This window comes from Fundulus heteroclitus, chromosome 2 (genome assembly GCF_011125445.2).
Source record: "Fundulus heteroclitus isolate FHET01 chromosome 2, MU-UCD_Fhet_4.1, whole genome shotgun sequence".
Lineage (NCBI taxonomy): Eukaryota > Metazoa > Chordata > Actinopteri > Cyprinodontiformes > Fundulidae > Fundulus > Fundulus heteroclitus.
The window spans coordinates 3,749,409-3,776,538 of NC_046362.1; the positions used below are offsets into that span (position 1 = coordinate 3,749,409).

A 27,130-nucleotide genomic window follows, 5' to 3' on the forward strand; every position below is an offset into this window, starting at 1 on the left:
CTGACACTGAAAGCGTGTCAGAATGAGCTGCCGTCTCTGAGCTACACAGAGAACGCTGTGAACGCAGCACCAGGAAACCCTGACACGGTTACGTCTGCTTACAGTCCCCGCTGCAGGGGGTCGCACACATTCACATCTCACTGTGAGCCTCTGATGTTTAAGGAGGCCGTCTCTAAACAGGAAACACTGAGTGTACGTCTGAACCAGTCCAGGACTAACGGTGTGTGTTGGAGTGTCTCTTACTGGGTAGCAGCTCTCTGTCGGCCGTCTCTGTGCAGATGGGGTAGGGATAGAAGAGGTGACCCTTCTCCAGAGGATATGGAATCATTCTGAATGCTGCAAACCCCAAAAACAAGGAGACATGGATCAAACTGCTCCCGCTGTGCTTTATTTCAGTAGGCTCTGTGTGTGTGTGTGTGTGTGTGTGTGTGTGTGTGTGTGTGTGTGTGTGTGTGTGTGTGTGTGTGTACGTACTGCCCTCCCATGTGCAGTGCAGCAGGTTGAGCGCCCCCTCCACCCGTTTCCAGTGCTGGAGGTGGAAGAAGGCGTAGGCGATGGCTTCACTGTCCCCTCTCTTCAGGATGTGCTCTGGAGGGAGAATCAAACTCTTCATCTCCAGCAGATACTGAGGAAGAGGAGGGGAGAGAAGCAACGGTCAAAGCTTGCTGGTCAGAGACGTAGTGATTTCTGAAGGATTCTGGGTCATTGTGCGTTTCTGCTGAAATCGCCTGCGAGGAAAAGAAATCTATACGCATAAAATGATGTTGTACGACAGACTGTCAGGGAAATGTAGCCAGCAGAATAAAAATAAATAAATAAAATAATCGCTGTTTTTAGGCGTGGGAACGAACATTACTGACGGCATGGCTCCAACCTACTGCTTCATCCCTAAAGCCAACTCCAACCCAGAAGAAAAACGCTTTTGTAATACAAATTTTAAAAATGGCAGATGTTGACGAGCTGTCACTTTCCTGCGAGGCGTTGCAGGACGGTCTGCGGCTCTGGCAGAGGTCATGCTCTCTGACAGTCGCGCGGTGCCGCCAGCAGATGGCGCAACAGTGTTTATGTCTGCGGATGGCCCCTGGTGTGAAGTTCTTTTCAGGCTCAAAAAGGACTTAAGTTAACAGCATCAGGACAAACGCTCTGCATATATTGTTTTATTTGGAGATGATAATGTTTTCTTTTACGCTGAAAATACGTGACTAGGCCCCTTTAAATTGGGCCACAGCTTTGACATTTAGGGACTATGTATTCAAGGGTTGAGTGTGAGAACTTTAAAGCTTTAATGATATTGGTTTATAACCTAACTCTTTTTTAAATCTTTCCACCACTTCTCTAATGTTCTCTAAGAAATCTCTGAGGCCTTCACAGAAGAGCAGGATGCTGAGATTTAAGGACATTGATGGACTCCAACTACTACGCAGGTTAAAGGCAGCTGGTTGATTTTATTTAGGGAAATCAGAGTAAAGATGGCAGAATGTGAATGCACACCACATCTTTCCAGTTATAAACTGTAATCCATTCCAGAAATCAAGCCTGGTTTTCCTTCTCAATCCTAATGTAAATGTTGCTGTTGCGTATTTGTGTGCCTACTCACTTTGGGGACATGAGGGTTGAACTCCACCGCTCTGTGGATGGCTTCTACTGCGTTCATCTCTGCTGTGCTCAGGCCCCGCCTGGACGCTGCCTCTGGAGAGAACCTACACAAACACCCACACCAGCAACGTTTATCATCTGCATGACTGATCCACACAACAATACACATTTATTAAATTTACATGATGGAGACAGAAAGATGGATAAATAAGAGAAAGATGGAGACTACGAGCTGGCTGCTCGTATAAAGCTGTATTCTGTGATAGTAATAGAAAGCTGAGTGGAAAAGAAAAATATTTTTAGCAACGCCCCAAAAAAGAAGCAGCCTTATGTTATTGTTAAAACTTCCAGGGGGACACTGCAGCAGGCTCACCAGCAGCCCACCACAGTCCTGGGTAATGATGGGAAGTGGTACTCACTTGTCCGATACTGCCCTGGCTTTGAGCAAGGCTGCTGTGTAGCATATTGTTGCAGACTTGGGTAAGCTAATATCTGCCGGGGAGACAAAGCAGACAGAGGGCGCTGGTGTTAGACAGAGAAGTAGCAGTTTGATGAGAGACTGTGGTAGGAGGGGCAGCTGGACGGACGCTGCAGTCGGCCCAGGAGGGAAATCATCTGTGTGCAGAAGCTGGCAGAGCTGCTAGCATCCCTGGTAGACGTGTGTAAAATGTCAAATCAATTATTACAATTATTAGTCTATCCCAGTAGCATTAGCTCACACAGAGAAATCCAACCTGTTATTTCAACACATTTATGCCGTGGTGGAAACCTTAACTACGTCCTGCAAGGCACAAATTGTCTTTTAACGAAGGGTTTAAATAAAAAAAATACATTTTCTTAATTTTTAGTTTTGAAGAAGTTGGTTACTTTCTTTTCTTCTGTGTCTTTATACCGTCTGAACGCAGCCAGGGCACCTCACCATGACCTGAACGTAACCCAGTTAGGCTTAAGGAGCACTCCAGCCATGAACTAGGGCATCAAGTTTTAATGGGTTAAACACATTTGCCAGCTAAATTACCTTCATTCAATCTTAAACACCACGCTCACAGACCAGCGCGGCATGATTACGCTCCCATTTCTAAAATTAAAACCATCAGGGCAGTGGAGCATTAAATGGAAGAGACTGAACGAACCTGCGAGTCCCACATATTCCTGCTCGGTTCAGTAAATTCTGAGTGGTGCCGCTTAATAACTTTCAAGTCTTAACTTCACTATTCCTCAGCAGAAGCGGCGGTTTTACTGATCTAGCCTAGAAAAGGTTCTGCTGAGGCCCGGTTCTGTTTGCTGGAACCCACGGTGCCGTCACTGAGGCTAAACTCACCGTCGTACTTGGCCAGAACCGCCTGGACGTCGGCGTAGTTCTGGAGCTCTAGTAGCGACTCCAGCAGGTTCTCGTGGATGTTGAACATACTGAGGAGAGGGAACTCCTTCATTAACTGGAAAACACACAACTGTTGTTACATGTTATATCAGGCAGGGGGCAGCACAGTCATCAGACTAAATCAAAGTGGGTTTTATGTGTAAGCTGTGAGTTGTGGTGCGTGTTTGCTCATCAGCTGTGTGTAGATGCGTCGCTGGCCGCGTGTTCGCTTACATCTCTCATCATCTTGACTGCTTCTCGTGTTCGGCCGAGCTTCCTGGAGCACATGGCCAGTCTCCTTTTTATATACACCAACACGTTAGTGTCTCTTCCTGGTGGACACACACAACAGACCACATCAGCATAATCTGCACAGTCAGCGGATAAAGGTCACCTCTGTGTTTTAAATAAATCAGAATCATGTGAACCGCCTCCTGTTTTACTGTAGCCGCACACGGCCGTCTAATTTAACCGCGATATGATGAGAGACCGACACACGGTAGTGCATTATTGTGAAGGGTAAGAAAAACAACACATGGTTTTTGAAAGCTTTTAGAAATAAAAACCTGACGTCAGCCCATTTTCCCCTGAAACGTGTTTGGATTAATCTCACTGTGCGTACAGAAACACGGTGGTGGCAGCAACATGCTGAGGGAACAGATGGACGGATCCAGCAGGACGGACATCCAGAGCTACGGAGCCCTGCGTCATTCTCCTGTGGTCAGGTTTAACCGCAGGAGAAACGATGCAAAGACATGAAAATAAATGTTGCCATCTGACTGACCAGCAGCTACAGTGTCTTAAATAGAAGAATGTGGGTCTCTCCATGTGTAACTGCTAGAGATGAAGGATTTACAGCTGTATTCACAGCATTAGGTGGCGCTGCAGAATAGTGACAGAGCTGAGTATAAATGTGCTTCCAGTTTATAACTGTGCACTACTTTCTGTTGATCTAAAACATAAAACCCTGCTATGATACACTGAGGTGTGTTTACAAGATGCAACAGAGCTGAAGAGGTGTGGAAGGTTTCACAGAGACCCGGTTCTGGTCCTCAGAGGCAGGATCACTCACTGTGTTGGGCTTCGTACTGTGTACCGTGATGCTGCAGCTGCTGGCTCCGCCGATAGCAGCCCTCTCCGGCTTTCAGCGCCTGCTTAAATAGTCGCTCGGCCTCCATTATGGTGGTGGCCTCCTCCTCCGCTAGGAGGATGTACGCTGTCGCACAGCTACGGGAGGACAGGAGAGACAAAAAGGCCATTAGACACCAACATCGCCTCACGTCATCTGACAGATTCAGTCCTCCCCGTTTACCAGGTATATACACAGTTTGTTCCTCCACAGTCTAGGTTAGAACAGCCTGTACAGCCTCCATGATCCCAGAGTGCTGGCCTCATGACGCTGTAGTCCAAAACTAAACCCGTCACAAACAGAGCCTTCTGCTTTCTGAAGCTCAGCCCTTTAAACCAACACGGTTCATTTAGGGATAAACCCGGACCACTAAAAAGGTAGGGATGCACCGATATCCATATTTACCTATGTGTATGCATCTCATATTCATATTCATATTTATATATATATATATTTATATATATATATATATTCATATTCATATATATATATATATATATATATATATATATATATATATATATAGATAGATAGATAGATAGATAGATAGATAGATAGATAGATAGATAGATAGATAGATAGATAGATAGATAGATAGACAGACACCGATGTGTTAAAAAATGATTAACATGGGCCGATGCAGATGTTAGTGCCGATATAGCGTATAGTGTCCCTACTGAAAGGTGTTATGCCTTATTATGCCTGAAATACCACATTATAGTTTAAAGATAATGTTTTGTCTCAGACAAGTGATGGAGGAGAGAGGAGATTAAAAGAAGAAGAAATTGAACTCACTCTTCCAGCTCCAGCGCTTCATGTGCAGCGGAGATGCGAGCCTGCGGGTTCCTTTCCCTCCATGCCTTCTGCATGACTGTGGCAGACACACACACACACACACACACACACACACACACACACACACACACACACACACACACACACACACACACAGCCTCTTAGTGAGCAGCTCAAACGTCAGAACAGAGCTGCACATTTCACCTTTAGTGTTCTGAGGGTTCTCACTAGCATCGGCTGGCCGCAGGTGGTCCGAGTCGCACGTGAAGAAGGTTTGATGGTCTTGCGCTGACAAATTCATGTCGTAGTAGGTCAGCGGCTCTCGACCCGTTACCCATGTGTAGCTGGGAGGGAGAAATGGCACGTTAGAGCAGCTCCAGAGCGCGGCAGAGAGCAGGGACAGACGTGCACAGAAATAATACAGCGTGGCGTGAAGAAGACTAAATCTAAATCTGAGTGAAAAGAAAGCAGTCTGCTGTAACTTACCGATTATATTCAGCTCCACGAAATAAATTTAGCGGATTTCTCCACACTTTACATTCTGCAGAAGCACAGAGAGAGAACACAAAGCAGCAGCGTCAGAGGCTGAGATGATGGGAGCCAGCTCTCCACACTGTAAACTTCTCCCCATCTACTGTGATCCTGTGTGAATGAGAGCAGCAAACAGCAGGTGGACATGGCCACTTCATCCCAGCTGAAGACAAATGCTCCAATCAGAGGCAGCGATCCGGCTTGTCCCCCGCATCACTCCCATTGGCTGTCCAGCTTCGTGCAAAAACACGACTCAAACGCTGGTAACGACAGGAAGTAAGTGCCATATGAGGCTGCTTCTGTTCAGCACTCCTGAACAAATAGACTCGGCACTTCTCTCCAGGAAAATAAGCTGCAAAACTAATGTGAAAAGAAAGTGAAGGCAACGAATCTGAAAGGAGCCCCTAATGCTTTGCTGTACGTTTTAACGAGCTAAGCACTCTTCATGCTCCCTTTAGTGCAACCATTCAATGGCTTTGCTGATGCACTGGAGTTGTGCCGTGTTGCTCAGATGTACAGGAGCCTCGCAAACACAACTAGTCACATTAAACTCTCCAGCAGGTCTTTAGAGCTGCAGCATGTCCCTGGCAGGCTGAAACGATTGGCCAAACTGACATTATATTTAAAGTACTTTAATACTGGAGCCACCCTCAGAATGCACACAAGCATACACCGACACAGATCGGCAGGCACATCAGGGTTAACTGCAGGATGCTTTAAGCCCGTTTGTGACTTTCTTCATGACTGTGTTGAGTTCTGAAGGCGGTTAGTTCAGCTGGAGCGTATTTAGGGGCTTCATAGTGAAAAGGGGCTGAACGCAAACGCACGCCCCACTTTCAATTTCATTTATAAACTCTGTGGTGGTCTAAGTTGTTTGGTTGTGGCATGAGAAAACGGAACAGCGTTAAAAGGCTGTAAATACTTCAGCCAGGCACTGTAAGGTAGATACCAGGGAGGCCGAGCTAAAAAAAGTCTTTCCCTTAAGGTGCAAACGGGAAACAAATGAGTTTCTAAAGTCTCTATTTAGTCCAGTCCAGTGTGTGTATTAGTGAGTTTATAAAGGCTCTGGTCTGTAGTGTGATTTCCAGCTGAGAGCTGCATGCTCATTTATATTCATCTAAACAGTTCGATTAGATGCTCTTTCTGGGTCCTTCACTCTCTGTAAAAGAACCAAAAACAAATGCTGAAGCTAAAACCTCTAAATAAATGCTGCCACAGAGCAAATGTAACCAAGGAATGTGGCAGAGATAATAAATGTGTCTAAACAGACTTAAAAACAAACGATTTCTACATTTTCAGAACTCCCGGTAACTGACGCGTAAAGTAGAAGGAGCTGAAAATCATGATGGGATTGAGCAAAGTACTTTGGTTCAATCAGTTATTTCTGCATGATTTGTAGTTGGCGTTTCCACTCTTGCTTGAAGCCGATAAAAAAAAAAAAAAAAATCTTACCGGAGACACTTTGCCGATTGGAGTCAGCCTCCCCGTTACTTGTGTTAGAGTTGCTGGGAGAGCTGCTGTCCACTCCGCCCAGCAGGGGGCGCAGGTGGCTCACAGACACTTGCTCTATGAAGGAGGTCCCATACTTCCTGAAATACCACCACTCAAAGATCTGAGAAAGGAAACGGAGACGGCAGGAAACTTCAATTAACCAGGAATAAACTGCGACTCCTTGAATTGAGCTGAAAGCAGTTAAAGATCAGGAAAATGCGCTCCTCTCTGAAAACTGCTGCCCACCCTAAAACGCCACTAAAAGCAGTGTTCTGCTGGCCAAACTTCTTACCATAAACAATAATACGCATGTAATCAGGGAGATAGCTAACAAAACAGCTCATGGGCTAAACGACTTCAGCAATAATTAGCAAGTCCCCCCCCCCACTATGTTATTGTTGCTATCCAACCGAGGCTCATTAAGACGGCCTGCCATATCCACACTGGTTTCAAGCGCTGCAACCGTCTCAGCATTACACCTAAAATGTAATTAGCTGTTTTTTTTTTAGAGCACTGAATTAGCGTCAGAATGCTGTGAAATAAACGGGAGGACAGAAGGTGAACGGTGTGAGCACACCCTGTACTGCCGTACCAGGCTGGGCCCGCTTCGCTCACACTGACTCTACGTCCCTATGATGGTGTCAGTGTCAGAGGAGAAACAAGCATGGCCATTATTATTGCGCCGCTGCCTGAACAGAAGCAAGCGCTTTTCATGTGCCAGGCTCCTAACCATTTCCAAGCATCCTACGCAAATTGGCTGAAAGCCTGCAGGGAAGAGAGAGTGAGTTAATTAACAGAAGGACTATTTTAGACTCCAGATCAAACGCTGCTGCACGCTTTGCCGTCTCTGTGAGAAGACTGGAGGAGGGGGAATATAGAAACCTATGGGTATGTGACGCGTCGTGATAAGGATCCCGTTCCTGTGCAAAAACACCCCCACCGGGGTGTCAGGTGTTTGAAGAGCACTAAGAGATGTTCAGCGCATGTAGGACCGTAGACGGCTGATCAGACGGGGATTCATAGGCTCCACTGAACAACAAGCAGAGTTTGGATTTACGATCATTACAGCTTCCTGTGGCCTTTAAATTACAGAGCCAGGTTCCAACAAATCAAGCCTTTGGCTTGTAGACGGTACAAAGAGCCAACTGAAGTTCTCCCCCTCTGATTTGATGACGGAGAATGTGAATTAAAAGCACACAGTCATCAGAGTGATCACAGGATTTTAACTCTTAGTGAAAATCAAACATCTGAAAGCAACAAGAGTCTCAAACCTTTTAGTAGAGATGCACCTAGAAATAATTTGGTGACTGGAAATTGGCCACAACATACATTTCTGAATTGTTAGTCTGTATTTTAGTAATAGCCAGAACATACATCTCATTTCAAAGCCATCATCAACGCCAGTTGGGATGTAGATCTGTGAAATGCAACAACAAGTAGATCTTACCAAAATGAGTCCTGATATGAGGGACGACGTGCCGGTCAGAGCCACGTAGAACTTGGGTGTCAAGGTGTTGAGAAACATGCTTACTGCAGAGAGAACACCAGACAAAGTGTCACAGGGGTTAGTTCTTCCTCATAAAACACTCTCTGTTCCAGACTAAGGAGAGCTACTTTAGAGAACATGTTTGGAAGATCAAATGCGGGATAACTTTAGAAAAAAGTAGGTCAAGTCTACAGGGGAGATGAGAGAAACATGAAAAGGCTCCAGATTCAAGGATGCTTGTCATTGCGGCACAGAGCAGGTGTCATGCAGAATAATAGCATTTTGCTGGTGAACGGTATTTCCCAGAGAGCCCTGCTGCTCAGATGTGAATCTGACCAGATCCAAAATTCCCTTTGTCAGAGTTGGGTAAACTCCAGCTGGGCCACTTAGGCATCGTTCACTTCCAACAACTGTTCGCTGGATTATTGGGGAAAAGGTGTAGCCCAGTTTGACCATCATGAGCCCCAAAAACCTGACCATGAGAGGAGAAAGAGCCCTGAGGGGCCGCGTCTACATGGCAGGAACCATTCTGTGCCGTCATAAACTTACAACGCCGTCACTGTTTGGGTTATTAACAGCAGTGAGGCACCACCGCTGGACGGAGGATCCAAGGCACAGAGATCCCCGTTCTCAGTAACAATGTAACATATTTTTCAGACCATAAGCCACACTGGATTATAAAGGTGCATTAAATATTCTTCCTAAGTGTGTAATATCACGCCGCCCCTTTACGTACCCAGCTCTCTATCCGTCTGAGTAGTTGGACTATAGTGTTCTGTTTCTAACATAAGGCCAAAACAAACTGCACTTTCATATTGAATTAACTTCCTGTTTAATGTTGCCAGCGCGTACTCCGGGTGCAGGCTGCCTTTACATGAATGCACATTACAGGCTTGTGGCCTGTCCACTGGACTCTACAGCGGAGGTAAAGGAGAGGAGAATGTTGGCCAGACTGGCATCCATCACCAACATCGCCTCTCACCCCCGCTATGACACGTGGACGCTTTGAGCAGCAGGCCGCGGCTGCCACGGGGCAGGAAGGAACGCTGCAGAACATCCTTCCACCTCTCCTATCACCAAAAAGTCTACTACAAAAACCTAGAAATATACAATACTGCAAATACACACATCTTTGGCCTCATTTATACATCTATGTTTATAGTGTTCATATTTGTTCTAACTATTTTAGATAACGGCCCTTATGTTGTATTTCTGCTTGCGACGTTTGTTTTTAACAATAATTTATTTTCCATTCTCCTCCTAGAATGGAACGTTAGCCTCTCCACACAGTCCTTTGCAATATGAATACCTCACACACTGATATTTAATGGCAGTATATTTAGAGAGAACTGTTCAGCATTAATGTTAAGATACTTCATTTGATGCCAGTTTTACTTGACATGTTGCACAAGGTGCCTAAACTCTGTCAAAAGTGCTCTTTGGTCCTAAGGCCGGTTGTACCAAGGTCTTTACCTCCTTATGGATTCATTCTGTTTCTGGATTTAAGACATACCTAAACATTTAAGACAAGTAAATCCTGACATATTTAGAGTTTTAAAAAACTAACGGGACAAAAGCAGAATATCCTGGAAGGCCTGCAGCCCCTTTACGTCTGGTACGAATCGTACGCAGCATTCAGAACAATAACATGACACCAACACTCAAACACTTTTACTCCTTAATAAATGAAACTGTCATTTGGAAACAGCTGTTTGTGTTGGCTTGTGTTAGCTGGAGATTAAAATGTGTTTGTTGATCCGGACGTTTAAGTGTGACAAGAAAGCAAAGACAAAATCCTCTCAGCGGAGAACAAATGTTATTTCCCAGCCCTTTGTACCGTCTTTCAGGGGTAGAATAATCAGGCTAAAATCACAAATTATTTAAATGTGTGATGTGTTTTTTGCCAGATGGTCCACCCCTAAGACTGTGTGCTACTGGTTAAATGTAGGGTGACGTTACTGCACATTACAGCAACTTATTTTGCAAAAATCCCATTAACGTTATTGCAGTATGCCTGTTCTAAATGACTTGGAAAACTTTTTATGACTCCATGCATTTTTCCATCTGTATAGAGCAATATGTGTTTTTGGATTTATTTATTCATTTTAATGAATACATATTATGTTAGACATCCAAACAATAAAGGAAACAGTCGTTGTGTAACCCTCAGCACACAGAGGAAGACCACAGTGGCTTCCACTCCTATGAGCTAAGAACAGGTAGACTGCTTGCTGGCCAATCAATCACAGGTACAGCATGGTCATGGGACCAGCTTTGGCGGGGGAGGCAGGTATCACGTCCTGCTGGAAAAGGAAATCAGCGTCTCCTTAAAGCTTGTCAGCAGAGTGAAGCAGGGATTTGGGCACTCAGAGAACCCAGGGGACCCACACCAGCAGATGACGTGGCATCACTGACTGGAAACTTGAGTCTGGACCTCAGGCTGCATGGATTCTAAACCTCTTCACCCGTCCTCCAGACTTGGAAACCTTGATTTCAAACTAAAATACAAACTTGACTTTCGTCTAAAAAGAGGACTTTAGACCTCTGAGCAACAGTCCTGTGCCCGTATTCACAAAGATTCCTCAGACTAAAAGTAGCTCTTAGTGACGTCCTTTTAGGAAAAATCCTAGAATTTCCCAAATTCTAAGATTTTTCTTAGAATTTCTAAGATTTTTTTTTTAATTTTCCCTCAGTATGGTAAAGGTTACACACAAAGCATTGTAGGCCTTATAGAGCTCCAAAATGTTAGGAGTAGTGAGGAGGGCTTTTAGTGAGGCTAAGGTCTAAAGCAGAGAAGATGGTGGAAACAGAGAGAGCTGATTGGCTGATCCAACACCTAAACACAGGAGGAAATTAGCACACAAACTTCTTTAACAATCACACAATTATTAATATGTAGATAAGATAAACTTTATCATCCCCATAGAGGGAAATTAATTAGTTTCAGCAAACCTACAGGTTAAAGGTGGCTCTACCTAACGCCATTTTATTAACAACTGTAACTAAAACTGTAACTGTAAGCCTCTGCCTTATTTCTTTTTGCATTTTATTTTTTTCTTCTACTTACCTACTCCTTTTTGATCCAGGGTATAACGAGGACACACTGTATATATATGATGCACCTCGTCCTACTTGACACCCTCTTCCTATGATTACTGATTCTGAGCCGACGTGACATGTGAATTTCTCCAATGTGAGATCAATAAAGCCTATCTTATTGAGGATGAATAAGGAAAATGTTAGATAATCATGAATAAAAAGTGGAGAAATTTACAAAGAATATATATAAAAGAGGTGATAAAGTCGTTTCTCCCTTGCATGATAACGCCCGGAGCCTAAATGGTGATCCGGATTCTGCTGTGTGAAGCCATCTCCTCTCTTTGGATGGCTGCAGCGCTTCATTTCCAGGCTGGAGCGTAAAAGCACCCAGACACACAGGGAGAAAGGCGCATTGATCTGTGGCGACACCACTCACAGTCCGCCTATTTGCGCCGTGATCCAGCGACCACTTAACTTTCAACACTCCTCCTCCCAGAGATGACCGGACAGGTGCGCTGCTGTGCGTTTCTCGTTTGTTTTTTAAATCTTGTTTTTCTCCATTTCATGCCAGTCATTTTGCCAAATACGACCGCTTTATAGAAGCGGGCAATCCCAGTAAAATGCTGACAGGTGAGTGCGCATTGATATCAAACAGACAGAGGTAGTAAATTGACTGCCGAGTAAACATAAAAATAATCAAATCAAGATGAGGATCTCCATATGGTGATTAAAAACATTTTGATGCTGTGTGACAGTCAATAAATTTAGCCAGTTTTTATCATCATGAGACACCAACTTCTCTCCTTTGATCACTAGGATCGCATTTGTCTTTTTTTCTTGTACCATCATCCAATCACAGCTCTTAAAAGACAGTGCCACACCTAGCAACTGGGTCAACCACACCTAGCAACGGGGTCAACCACACATCCTCACTAAATAAGAATTCCTGTCATTTCCTTACTCAGTCGCTCCCAGCAATGATCTGAATCGCTCTGAAGCTGAGACTCCTAGGTAGGAATTTTTAGGCTCAGATAGGAGCTCTCAGAGGAATACGGGACAGTTCTTTTTCTCCTTGGTCCAGGTAACACTTCTGAAATTGTCTGTGTTTCGGGAAAGGCTTGACGTGAGGAATGCAACAACTATTTTTTCCTGTTTTTTTTTTTCTACCTTCACCGTAAACTGCTCTACTTGTACACCTCTGAGAATTACCTTTTGATCATGGCAAGATTAGGTCATAAATTAAAACTGTGGTTTTAAGGGTTTTCAATTCAGAATCATACAAGTTGAAAAATTGTTTTTGTTCTCCAACTTTATTCATTAATCTGAAATAACAGTCTGTTAATGTGTGGGATTTTGACTTGAAAAACTGAAAGAACTCTGATGAACTAAAAGTGTTGATGTGGATAAATTGTGGTGTCTGCTTATGGTTCATAGGCTGACCTAAGAGCCATTTGTTAGGCAGACAGCAGTGTCCTCTTGTAACTTCAGGCCAGGGACAGCTGTGAGGAGGATTCACTGCAAGTCCATCAGAAAGGCCTTCTCTGTAAGGGTAAGAGCCTCCACTTCACTACTCTGAATAGTTGTCCAGCTGCACTTAATTTATGCACATGTTTGTCTCTTAACGTTTGTATAAGGCTGGGGTTCATCAGACTGGTGTCTGCAGTGGACTGAGGACCAGAGCGGAGGCACCATCAGCCAGCAAAAAGTCTGCTCTCATTGCCGTTTGGCAGCACTCCAAAAATGTATACAGCTCCATAGTTAATTAAGAATTTTTATGACGAGTAATTGATGTCTTATAGAGAGGCAGAAATTGTGTCATTTTTGTGACCACTTCCAAACTTCCAAAGTGTTGGTCTGCCGTTTGTGTTTTAGAGATCAGCAGGATTATACTGCAAAAGATAACAAAGAGATCATCACATAATAATGACTAAACTCTAATTGATGTTTTCTAATAGTATAGTTGGAATTTATACTTATGTCCCTAAGCGATGACGAGGCACATACATTTTGATACATCTTTCAATTGTAGTGAACAGAGGCACAAAAATGTTTAAATGGTCGTTCTAATCAGAACTTTATCCCCTGAACTCCAATCCCAGTTATTAGGAACAGGCATACTGCATTAAAGTTAAAGGGATTTCCTTTATTTTTTGCACATGTTACATAATATTTATTCATCAAAATGAACAAATAAATCCAAAAATACATATTACTCTACACAGAGGGAACAAATTGGATGTAATAAAAAAATAGCCTTCACCCTGTGCTTAGAGTGGACAAGGGAATGTCTCAAACACTTAATGCCGACTGCTTGCTGCCCTCTTTAGAAGCTCCCACTCTAATGAGTTAATGCTGGGTAGAAGAAAGCTAGACAGGACAATAGGGGAATAACATGATGAATTAAAAGATAGACGGCATCAGACAGACTCAGGCCTAAATGTCACTACAGACAGCGGGGGAAGCGACCTTTACACAAGACGGGACAGATGGCAAACTGCTGGTCTGTATGGAATGATAAAAGACACACTTAACCAGTGTTGTGACCAAATTCAGCCTGAAAGATACTTTTACAGGAGCTGTCTTCAAGCAAGTTGATTTCTGCTTGTATTAACAACTAAATACATCAGGTGAAAAGATTTTACCTGCTCAATGTGCTATCAGCAAACTATCAGGATCACTATATCGCTAATGGGCGCACTGAGGCTCTGTGGGAAAACTAATCGTCTTGCAATCGTCTCGATTTCAACTTTGATAAGTCAGAAAGTTGTAGGTTCAATTACGGCTTCCTCCTGCTCCATGTCGATGCGCCTCAGGGCAAGGCGCTTAACCCCCCCCCCCCCACCTAAGTATCGATGTATGAATGTGAGTGCGTTTGAGAGTACGGTTGGGTTAATACGGCTCTAGTGTGAAACGCTTTGAGTGGTCAGCATGACCAGAAAAAAATAGTCCATTTAGAGGTTTAAGAAGGTATCTTCCTTTCAGCAGATATGGGAAAAAGGTTACATTTTAAAAAGCAATTACTTGTTACTCTAAGATGTGAAATATAACACTGGATCTCCCACTGGAGCACAAGCCTCTCAGACTAAAAATAAACCTACTGAGTTGCAATCTTTAAGCAACGCCATTTACTCCAGAAACTCCAGACTAACTTGAAAACGCCACTCTGGAGACTTCCCCCCAGACAAAAGGTGAAGAAATCACAAGACACAGCTGGAGCACCTGCTACATGAGGATTACTACACAAGCCCACTGACAATGATATAGAACGCCATCACTCAACCTAAAAGTTACTATAAACGTTATAGTATGGGTTAGAAAACCAGAACAATTTAAACATGCTGACTGATTGCTCTTGTGCCACCATTACTAACTCTGTACTGTCCTTTGGTCCAGCCTTACCAAGCAGGTTCATGGGTCTGCGTTGTGATTGGGTGGGAGGATGTAATGTCTGTAATATCAACCTAGAGGCTAGAATGCAAAAGGAGGGAAAACTGTTATTCTGTTGAAATTTTATTGACCCTTCTTTTCTATCATCGATATAAGTCTATGAACCGATATATATCGTTACTGAATTATCGTTCAGCCCTAATTTGAGCCTGTGTTAACTGTTTTAATCCTGTGTGAAATACAGAAATTCCAAGAATTGTGCACCCACTTTTTAACGTTGTAAGCAATCCTTAAAGAATCATTTCTGACCTCATACCGGGGTTTAAAAGATGATGTGATCTAAGCTTTAGGTAACAGGATTGTCATGATACTAACATTTCAAACTTGGGACCAATAAACTAAAATAAATCGTGTTTCAAAGCAAATATGGATCTGCCGCTTCACTATAACCTGTGTTGTTGGCCTCCTATAGCTTTGCAGCTAAGCGCAGGAGTAATGGACAGGAGAGCTCACGCAGACAGAACCCGGTTTACTTATCTGGCCAGACAGCGTTTGTTCAGATAAGTAAACCGGGAGGTTTACTACATCACTGTTGCAGATACTGCAGCTTCACTGACCCCTTTAGTGTCATAGCGTTAGCTTACAGCATTAAATTCTAGCAGTAGCTTAGCATTTCTTGTCTGTCTGCCTGGTAGGTAAAGCTCCCCTGATCAACACTTTTGTGTTCGTCTTGTCGACAAAGAAGGCCTCATCTGTTTTTCTGGATGAACTCGACATGTTAGCAGAGTTTAAACTTCCAGCAGCAGATCATTGATGAGATGAGCGGACTGCAGGGATGGTAAAGTCTGTTATTTTAGCTGTTCCGTCAGAAGAAGTGCGACAATCCGGGGAAATGTGAATGGGTCAGTTTATATCAATTATGATGCAAATTAGTATTTTTGAATAATTAATTTTTAGTGTCAATTATATCAAGATATCGCTAAATTTGACAACCCCATTCAGAGAAATAAAGACGTTGTGTTAGCTAGCAAGCAAATAGATATGTGTTATTTTCAGCTTCTGTCAAGTTGAGGCACAGTCTTGACCCTTGGGTGCAAAACCGAGCTTGGAATAAATTCAAAATGCACTGTATACCATCGCAAAGACTAACTCATGTTACCAAACCAAAGCTAATTTGTACTGCATTCGTTTAGTGAACAAGAAACTGTAATGCAGCGTTTTCCACCATTTGCAGGGACTTTCTTTGTTCATGTCAAGCTCTCTGGAGACAGAGATATGTCTGTGCTTATACTCCCTCCTTTTAAGATATATCTTAGGGGGAAATTAGCGTTGAATATTGCAATGACAAAATCCGCACCCGTAAGTCCCCATTTTCTGCACTCCTCTCTTTCTCATCTTTCATTTAGGTACTTCCAACACTGTGTGACCTTGAATTGCTGCCATCTGAGGACATCTACAGCACAGACTCCATCCAGCTGGATGACAACATTACTACCATGCAAAACCTCAACTTCCTCAGACTTACAAGATCATAACCAACAAACATTGCATTCCAATGACTCCCTTGCAATATTTATACTGCTCACTTTCATATTGTGATAAGTTCATTGCAATATATATGTGCAGCCCTATATTGGGGGTCTAAATACAGCAACTGCATTGCTCTGAACAAAGTCAATAAAAACTGCTTCAGATTTAATGTAGGTCATGAAAGGATGAGTTTAAACTTGTTACATTTATTTTTCTCTGTGAAGCCTTCACAGGACAGTAACCAAAACTTGAATTGCTCCGTTTATCAATGTACGGTTATGTTTAACATAAGTCTGTTAGTCTTTTTAGATGAAATTGGAATGCGTATGAATGAAATTGGGGTACTAATTGGCAAAGGGGCTAATTGCCGGAGAAGTGGGGGCCTAGTGGTTAGAGCAGGGTGCATGTTCCCGAGTTTGAATTCCACAGACTGCCACTCTGGGTGCCTGTGCAAGACCCTTAGCCCCAGGATGTTCTCTGGGTGCCACACAGTGGCAGCCCACTCCTCTCTAAGGGATGAGTTAAATGCAGAGGACAAGATTTATTGGAATTGGCACAAAGTTGCAACGACATGACGGTTGTTATGATTATTAAACTGACATAAAGCCTTCTGGGATAAGTTCTGCTGACTACAAATGCCATTCTTCATGTACCTCTGACGGTGTAAGTTGGATGTGAGAACAAAATTTAAACCAAACATCCTCAGAGACCAGACTAACCGCTACTAATGAGATAGCTGATCAGAAATGTGTTCCTCCTTTAGAAATGGATAAAGAAACAAGGCTGAAAAAGGTCAAACATTTTTCCATCTCGATTTTCTTTTTTCAATACTTTTCCAAATTCTAATTCTACACTTTTCACAGTTTACAAGACTATGTGGGAACCCTGGTAATCTGTATTTAAAACAACTGTTTAATTTCATATGGATATTACCATATAGACCTTACACTAGAGTGACAAAGTCAGTATCATTTACTGTGGAATTAATCACATTTGTGTTTTAAATTCAATTTTAGTTCCAAATGAAATAAAAACAACCACTGAAACAGTACTCAATAAAAAATATGAAAAGATGAGGCTTCATTCTTCTTTGTAGGTAAACTCCTACTTGGCTCTTGAGGAGCAGAAAATGCCCAAACTCAATGTGCAATTGCTTTAAATAGTGTGACTAAAATTTTTACCTAAATATTGTGACTTTTGATTTTTTCACTCCCATAATCGAGCACCCTGTTAAGACAATATCCACATGGACTTTGCTACATCATTAGTTACAAATCTGTAACAAAGATGTCCATGGGAAGAGACTTACAGTATGTAGAACTTATATAAATAGATAATCATTGTTAATACAATTAATTGTTTTTAAAACAACAAATACAGAAAAACATGATTAGGAACTCCGTTTGAATTTAGTTTCATTTCTAGAGATGATCTCAATAAGCTCCCAGTTGTGTTTCACCTGATGCCAACTTTAGGAGCTACCATGCTAATCTGAACAGACAGCCGGGAGGATTTCTCAGAAACATTTAATAATGATGAGATGATGAGCGTGCTGAGGTGTGTGTAGTGTGGCGTGCTTTAAGACCGGCTGCACAGCCTCTTAAGAATGTCTGCGGATGTCAGGGGTCAGAAATGCATGTTGAAGGCGCATCAGATTCAGAAAGGCTTCAGAACGTCTTGTTGATTGGAGATTAATCTATAGCCTACAAGAGGCACTACCCCTGGGATCATGACAGGGTTATATGAGAGAGCAGTGTGTGGCTGGCGTGAAGCAAGCCCCCGCAGCTCAGCTGTTCTTGCTTGAGATGTTAGTTGGCAGGGGCATTTAGGGAGTGCCTCAGAGTATGGCTCATAATGTAAATATATAGCTGATTGAACAGCCAGTGGGTCCTGCCAAGGCCTTCAAATCACTATGGACTTTTAAGCAACATCAGCAATTACTGAGCTCATCTGTCATCTCATGAATATTGGTAAAAAGAAAGTTTACAAATGACATTACAGTGCCTTGCAGAATGATTCATAGCCCTTCACCATTCCCAACTTTGTCATGTTATACCATAAACTTCATGAGACTTTTTGGGATTTTATCTGATGGATTAGCACAAGATTGCACATAATTGTGAAGTAGAAGAAAAACAAAATGGCCATTTTTTAATAATTTGTTTTACATATGAAAATTTGTGTTGTGCATTTGTATAAGCCTACTGGAGTCAATTTATATAAAAAAAACACCTTTTCCTAGAATAACTGCTAGAAATGTTTTGGGAAACGTCCTTTCCTTATTTCCTTTTATTCTCTAGCACACAGCTCAGGTTTTGTCAGATTTGGACGGAGGGCGTGTTTGAACAGCAATTTTCCAGTCTTGCAGCAAGCCACTTTCACAAAACACTTTGAGAGAGGATTAAGAAGCCTTTTCACCATGTCTGTGTGCTTTGTGAAATGCAAGCCGGCGCTGTAACTCTTCTGACTCACCAAGCAAAGCAGTCACAACCCAGAATCACCTAAGTCATGGAAGGGTAAAGCCACGCTGCTCTTTGAGAGTGCGACGTACAAACGGCCTGTTTTCACCTTAAATCTGGGCAATCTAAATAAATGCAAAAAGATCACCTCTGTGACGTGTATCAGGTGCACATAAGTTCTTGTCATAGAACTCAGTAGAGTTTCTTCAGTAGACGTTACAGTTGAAAACAGAACCTTAAAGTGTCACATGCCACCCATGTATTTAACTCTAAAGGTTTTCTGACATAGTTTTGTGTGTCCATTTCAGGCCTCCTTTGGTTTGGCAATATTGCCTTAGTTTTTGAAAGCGCGCAAGTGTTCAGAACATTGCCAGCTGGATATGTGAACTTTAAAACGACTGCTCAGAGAGGGGTTCATCTCTGCAGGGGGTAATGACAGAACCGATCTGGCAAAGAAACTAGATTCTTCACTGGATGTGGTCTGAATCATCACTGGGCCATACTAAGATGTGATTATGGTTGGACCTAAACCATCCCATTCTAACCCTGCCTATAAGCTTAGGGTCACTGGCCTGTTGGTAACCTCCGGGCGTTGCTCTGTATTTAACACAATCCGCCTTCCCATCGGCTCTGACCAGCTTTTCAGTCCCTGCTGATGCCAGCATCCCCACAGCATGATTGTGCCACCACCATGTTTCATTATGAAAATGATGTATTCAAAGTTCTGTGCAATGTTAGTTTCCATGTAGAATTCCTCCAGTCAACTAAATACCTTCTGTTGTGTACTTGGAGTCTCTAGGAATGCAGAACATTTATAGTCTGTCCCGGTGCTGTGTAGATATCTTTATGCTCTTTTTGGGTCATATTTTTCAAGACGTTCAGTTTTCTCTGTTTTCTATCACATTGTTTGAGCAATTGCATCACAGGAGTTGCTGCTGAGCTGCTAAACAAGGTCATTGAATCTGGCCATTTTATTTCTTAAAGTGATTTTGTAGTTCAAGCTGAAGGATGTTGAAGCTACAAGTGAATAAAGTCATTGGTTGTTCATAACGCTGTCCCTCAACATACTACAAAAATGGACAAATGGGATGGAGTGGAACGCTCTGCGACCTGGAGGGGGGCGGGGTGTGAAGTGCCTCATTTAGATTTAAAGAGACAGCACATCCAAACAAGTTGCTCTCAGACAAACCTCAGAACAGGGGTAAAAGACAGAGAACACGGGGGTACATTTATGAGGAATTCAGACCAAAGCAATGAAATTCCTCTTTATATAGACCACAACTAAATGATTTTAGTGTGAAATGGAAGATCTGAAAAGCACGATACCTTTACGGTTACTTGTCCTATAGAACAGGCCTGTACCTTGTCATTTTATTAAATAAAGTAAATAGCCTGATGTTTTCAATATTTTTACAATAGCCTTTCAGTCTCTACAACGTGACACATTAACAGTTCTCAGGATTGTGACAGTGTGGTTCCAGCCCAAAACGTGCACATATGTACAATGCTATAGCTATTGGCTGGTGTCAAGGCACAGCCTGATTTCAAAACAAAATTTTCCATCATACTGTGCCTTTGGGCTAAAGTCGCTTTAACTAAAAGCCAAATAAAGTTCTGAAGAGACCAGGTCTCTTCTGACTATCTTCGCTGCTTGTTAAATGTGTTGAATCCAAAATGTAGACAAAACAACTTTCTAATCACAGTGCAACTAGTAGAGCGTCTGCTCACACTCTCTACTCTTTTAACAAACACCTTTTCTTTTTGTAATGTGTTTTCTCTGTTACAATTAGTCCACAAACCATTGTCATTGCTTCGGTGTTGTTTATTTTCAATGTTTATTTACTCTGAACTCACATTTGACCTCTTGAGATTTTGCAAGATTGAACACCCCAATGATTGTGAATGAAATATGGTTGTGTGGTGTGTTTTCGCCATGTGGCTGAACACCACACACTGTAGGACCAAGCCTGTTATATCCATGATTTATTTTTTAATCATCATGTGTGGGGTCTCTTGGGTCTTGATAGACGAACCAACAATTTTAAAATCTTGCCGTGTAAACCAGGCATTATTCACCTGGTGTTAATTATATGGAGGGAAAAAGAGATAATACTTTACATAAGAGGGGTGTTAACTTAAAACCCTAATTCAACCCGTGTATGTTCCATAATTAGGCTTGAAGTCAGGGGATACACAGGCCTACAGTACAGCCTGGGCTGAGCTGAAGAGGGGCATCAAAAAGGCCAAGCACCACAACAAAAGGAAGGTAGAAGAACACTTCTCCGAATCCAATCTCAGATGTATGTGCTGAGCAGGATTAATGTCCACAAGGCTGCGGGTCCTGATGGCATCTCAGGACCTGTCCTTGGCCTGTGCAATGGTACTGACCTCCTTCAAATCCACCTCCATCGCCCTGATACCCAAAAACCCCAACCCATCAAGACTCAATGACTACCCCCCAGTAGCCCTCACCCCCATCATCACAAAGTGCTTCGAGCGGCTGGTCCTAGCACCCGTCAAATCCTGTCTCCCCACCACTAATTTGCATACCGTCAGAACAGGAGCACAGAGGATGCATTCTCCATAGCGCCACACTCTGTCCTCTCACACCTATGCCAGAATGCTGTTCATAGACTTTAGTTCAGCATTTAACACGGTCATCCCTTCAAACTCATCACAAAACTCACAGATCTAGGCATCAGTTCCCTCATGTGCAACTGGTTATTGGACTTCCTTCTCGGCCCGAACATGTCTGGCTGGATAACCACTGTTCATCAAACATCCCCATAAACACTGGAGTACCACAAGGCTGTGTGATGAGTCCCTTCCTTTTTTTCCGTTCTCACTCATGACTGCAGACCTGCCGATGGTTGCAATATCATTATTAAGTTTGCAGATGACATCACGGTGATCAGCCTCATCAAGGACAGAGATGAGGCTGCCTACAGGGAGGATATGGATCATCTGGCTAAGTGGTGCGACACCAACAACTTGCTGCTCAGTACAGAGAAGACCAAGGACCTAATTGTGAACTTCAGGAGGAATGCCGACCCACACTCACTCATCTACAACAAAGGACAGCTATGGAGCCTGTGAACAGCTTCAACTTCCTGGGAGTCCACATCTCCAAGGATCTCACCCGAACGACTGGCTGTTCCAAGCTGGTCAAAAAGGCTCACTGGTGGCTCGTTTTTCTGAAGACTGAGTAAAAAGCATCTGTCCTTAGACATCCTGGTGAACTTCTACCACTGCACCATTGAGAGCAACTTGACCAACTGGATCACAGCCTAGTACGGGAGCTTGCTTGCTTCGGACCAGAAGGCGTTGCAGAAGGTAGGGGAAGTCACCCACCACACAGACTATTCACTCTTGTGCCCTCTGGAAGGAGATACAGGAGCCTCTGGATGAAGACAACCAGGTACCGAAACAGCTTCTTCCATACAGTTATCACAGTCCTGAACTCTACCTCCTGACATCTGAACAAACGACGGACTGGACTGTATTCTCACACAACAATAACACATGGATTGAACCACAACTACCTGCCTACACTTCTATCTTTTAGCTCAATAATACTGCAAATACTGTATAGGTAATCTACTTTATATTGGTAATTTATCCCTGTAAATACTCATCATATACGCATTATTCTCTATAGTCTGTTTATAACCTTTCATATTCATAACCTGTTCATAGTTTGACCATTCATAGCCTGTATAATTAGACTTACAGTTATAGTACAGTTATAGTCTGCATATATTTATATTAATTTATATTTATAACTATAGCAGAATCATAATGTTATTATGCACTACTAAAGCACTTGTGGATAAATGCAAACTGCATTCGTTGCTTGTACTTGTGACATGTGCAATGACAAAGTTTAATTCTATTCTATTCTATAACGTGCTTTAAAGCAGCACTAAGCAACATGTTTACCTTAATGCATCCTCTTCTAAGTCCCTGTGATGGTAATTAAATGTTTATGAGAGGATTGAGGGGTCCGTCATCTCCCCCTAATGTCTCTGGGTGAGAAAGAACTTTCTATGCACCGACCCAGTGGTAGTCTCGCAGCACTGTTCTTGTGGTAAGGGCGAACAGCTTCATGGCAGCCCAGTTTAAGGTCATTGGCTTCAATAGCAGTGTTACCAAGTCCGATTATAATAAGCAACGTTATAAGTGAATTTGGCTTGTTTTTTTTCTGAAGTCTCCTGTATATTTCGTGAGACACAGGTTGCGGTTTATTGGGCTTACTTTTGACCGTGAAGTCTCAGGCTCACTCTCTTGCTCTCTCCAGCTGTTTTGAGAGTAACAGCGCCCTGTAGCTGTGCAGCACACGGAGGGCAGGCAGTGCTTATGACAGTGGTATTTTCAAAAGAACTAAAGAAAATTTAACAGTAAAGTCTGTTAAAAAAATGTCTTTGAAACATCCAATGGTTTTAGTAGGAATCAGGCTGAAATGTGATAGAAGTACAATTTAATTCTTGAGTTTTCTGAATGGAAACAACTCACAGTGGTGGAATTGGCAGCAATGCTGCCTTACAACAAGAAAGTCCTTGGTTCAAATCCCGGCCTGGGGATGCATGTTCTCCTTGTGCATGCGTGAGTTCTCTCCAGGTATTCTGGCTTCCTCCCACAGTCCAAAGACATGACTGTTAGGGTAATGGTCTCTCAGGGTCAGCCTGTGTGTGCATGGTTGTTTGTCCTGTGTGTCTCTGTGCTGCCCTGTGATGGACTGGCGACCTGTCCAGGATGGTCCCCGACTCTCGCCCACGACTACTGGAGCCCCGAACGGCTGGGAGATAATGTGACTGAGTGAATAGGACCAATTTGTTGGGATCATAAACACTCTTTTTTTTTTTTTATATTGACCCCAAACAATCAGTGAACTATACAGCTGCCAGAAAAAAATACATTTTCCATTTCAACAACATTGAAAAAGTTGCTTCTTTCTGAACTCTACTGCTTTGGCAATAAGACAAAGTAGTCGTAGTTTCATAATGACCACCTTATCAACTCTTCCAAAACTTTAGTGATGCATGAAAATACATGTGTTTGTAGCTATGTTAAAGCATGGCACTTAAATATTTAGCCAACAGTCGATGCAGTTTTGGAAGTTCTTTGTGATATGCATATTGCATTAAACGATATTGGGACAACGATAAATTCACAACCTATTGTGCAGTCGTAGTTCTTATAAAGTCAACGATAGTTTAAACAAAAATAACTTAGGCATACTTCTTTTTCAATTACATGCTGCAACGGTGTCTGAAGTCATACGATTTCTTAAATCACTAAAATGATTGGTTTAACACATTAGGAGAAGCCAATTTGCTCGAGCATCTTATTTTCTCAGCTTCTATTTGTGATCATTTCCCATGACCACAGAACAAAAGAAAACAACAAACCATACAGCAACAGCAGATAAATACAAGGTTTATTCTAGCCCTGCTCGATGTAAACAGAGATATCTGCAACAGCTGGTAAAACTCCGGCACATCCACACACAAACACTGTGAATCAGCAGGCGATCACCTACGCACCCAGCAATCCGCTCGCTTCATGAATATCAATGCACAATGTACAGAGGCACCTGCTGTACACCATGAAAAGGCCATTTGAAGGGTGAACCTCACAAACAAGCGCGCCTAAGAATTGCTTACTACACACAGCATGCAATTGCAGACCAAACTGAGCCACATCACTTACCCTCCATTTCATGGAAACATCCACCAGAAACATGAACAGGGCAGCAAAACGTCTTCTACGTGAAAAGAAAAAGAGTTAAGCTAAAGAAAAGTTGAGCGTATACAAGGTGCTGCCTTTGCTTTCCATATCTATAGAAAAACGTCTAGACAGAGGCCAGTCAGGCATTCAGAGGACACGTTTGTTAGTGAGGGCCCCCGGCCTGGTCTCCTTCTCTCCTCCTTAGCTGGCTGCTGCGTGTGCAGGACAGCAGGCCCATTCAAGTGTAAGCTGGTTCTGTCCCGCTCTGTCTCCGGTAACCCCACAAAAACCATACAGTGGGGGGTGGCGTGTAGTTACCAGTCCAGCCAATCAATAACATGGATTTTAATGAAGTGGGGCGGGGGTGGGGTGCATCTTGGTCTCCTCCTGCAGGGGTAACCATGACAACCTCTAAATGGCCCTAAGGGGAGACAGATGAATGTGTGTTCCAGATTTTACACCTACAGAAGGTTCATTTTTGCAAAGAAATCCTTTGTCCTTGGACCCAACACAAATATCCAAATCAATGCAGATCTATTTGAGCCACGGATCCAGTGTGACGCAATTACTCAAGGCATTTATTCTCACAGCCGCCGATCAGCTTAAACAGAGAAAATCACAGGGTTAAGCAACTTGCTGTGAAGCCCCTGTGAATAAGCTGTAAGAGGTGGGTGAAAGACGACCACCGACTTGGATTAAATCTGCCATTTCATGATTTTATCTCATGCTCCCCTGGGAATATGGCATTTTTTCTTACATGGGAATTGATTTCTGACGGCAAGGAAAGACAAGGGAAATGAAAAGGCTGAAGAGGTTAGTCGCAACTCTCGGTTCCTGCTCGAAAGCAATGATGACAAATACATTTTCCTTCTTTTGAAGACACCTGACCAGTTTAACCATCCCTGATCTTCCTTCAACGCTCCTCAACAAGCTTTAATCAGCTGCAGTGTGCTATACGCTCGCTCTGCAAAGCATGATGGATTATTTTGAAATTGCTAGTCTGGTTTTAGAAGGATGCAATAAATCAACTCACATGTGCTCAACAACATGTGTGAGTAAGACAACACTGTGGCCTGAGTCTTGGGCGACAATGGTTTTATAAATCCTTCTCCTGGCGACACAAAAAGTCCTATTTCCATCAGAAGTCAGGTAAGTCATATCAGGAGCTGGTGGGACGGTGTGTTTTAAAAACAGCCCTGCATTCAGTCTTCACCTCGCCAGCTTGGCTGACTACACAGACAGATCCCCCTTGGTTGGTTTACACAGCAAGAAGAATCCCAGGGTCCTTGTTATTTTCAACTTCATCAGACCGCTCATCGCACCAAATCATCTCATGTGGGGATGCACCCATCAGAATTTCGTGGCTGAGTTTTTATGTTGTATCCCTTTCATTCATGCAATGTAATTTTAAATGCCACACTGAAACTGCAAGATGCTAACTTTGAGTCTTCCTCGCTCAGTGATAACTTCCTCACCGAGCAGAGTTTTTGTCAGTGAAACCACCGTGTTACTGTGGTGTGTTCAATGAGTCTGAACTGATCTGGTATTTAGTCTTTGAGCAGCCGGTCACAATCGATTAAGCTGAAAATTGTCCAATTCTATTCAGCAACCATTTTCTCTGTTCAGAGGAAACGCTACTCAAGTTTTTATTGACAGTAACCTGTAATTAAAACACCTCAGTAAATTTGGAAGGGGCTTTGAAAAATCAGAGGTTTTCATGGGAGCACTTTTCCAAAATAGCACTTATTTGACCAGATTAAGCACGTAAACACCAATTTGTTAACTTGAATATCTGATGGGGTAGAAACTTCAAAAATAATTGGGAGGTAAATAGTAACGGTTAGTGTTTTAACAAAGTCTTCCTCAAGAGTCCCGGCTCTGGTAGACAACTGATGTCAGAAAAATACATCCAGGTCAGAAAAATCCAGAATTAGAGCTCATTTAAATTGATTGCTTTTTTTGGCAATGGCCTGACTTTCAGCTATTGTTCATACATTTTCAATAGGGTTAAGGTCGGACCTTTGGAAGACCAATCCAAAACTTAATGGTTGCCCATTTTATCCATTCCCCATCAATACTATCTAGTTGTAATACCAAGTTGTGTTAAAATTTCAACCATTTGACTATGGTTTTTAGGTAGAATGTGGAGCAATACCACTGGCAGCGAAATGGACCCAAAGCATGATACCACCAGTGTACAGTTCATAGGAGCTGTACACTTAGGCTTATACGGTTCCTTCCTTGTTTTTTTTTTTTAACATGCTAGCAATTCTTCTAAGGGAGCGAGTTTGGGTCTCTTTAAACCCAGAAAACAGCTGAGCTGAAGTACAATAGTCTGCTCAGCATACATATTGCACAATCATTACCTACAGGAAAGAGAGCTGTAAATTCAAATAATCCAAATTATTATGGCATTAATGACCAAGAATGTATGTAAACTTCTCACCATAGCTATAAGCCCATAAAAAGGGCAAAGAAAGCTACCTCTGATTCAGCAGCAGACTAAAACCGTAATGCTGATTTAAAAATTACAAACTCTTCACTTGCATATGTGACATAATTCAATCATGCAAGTTTAAGATAAATTATACTTAGCTCAG

General features: G+C 42.7%; 1 protein-coding gene across 6 annotated transcripts in view; it reads right to left on the minus strand.

Annotated features, from left to right (window-relative positions):
• Positions 1 to 27,130, minus strand: part of LOC105927073 (suppressor of tumorigenicity 7 protein homolog) — a 55,314-nt gene that overhangs the window by 3,438 nt on the left and 24,746 nt on the right. For 3 of the 6 annotated variants that reach the window (XM_036145946.1, XM_036145960.1, XM_036145948.1), the window contains 12 exons: positions 8,350 to 8,432; positions 6,864 to 7,023; positions 5,367 to 5,421; positions 5,109 to 5,224; positions 4,881 to 4,956; positions 4,029 to 4,183; positions 3,191 to 3,288; positions 2,918 to 3,047; positions 2,016 to 2,088; positions 1,598 to 1,700; positions 475 to 625; positions 244 to 336 (listed from right to left, as the gene is read on the minus strand). In XM_036145946.1, coding sequence (XP_036001839.1) covers positions 244 to 336; positions 475 to 625; positions 1,598 to 1,700; positions 2,016 to 2,088; positions 2,918 to 3,047; positions 3,191 to 3,288; positions 4,029 to 4,183; positions 4,881 to 4,956; positions 5,109 to 5,224; positions 5,367 to 5,421; positions 6,864 to 7,023; positions 8,350 to 8,432 — 1,293 coding nt within the window. Of the gene's footprint in view, positions 1 to 243; positions 337 to 474; positions 626 to 1,597; positions 1,701 to 2,015; positions 2,089 to 2,917; positions 3,048 to 3,190; positions 3,289 to 4,028; positions 4,184 to 4,880; positions 4,957 to 5,108; positions 5,225 to 5,366; positions 5,422 to 6,863; positions 7,024 to 8,349; positions 8,433 to 24,512; positions 24,568 to 27,130 lie in introns of all 6 variants that reach the window. The other 3 variants (XM_036145952.1, XM_036145955.1, XM_036145954.1) reach the window with 2 other exon arrangements.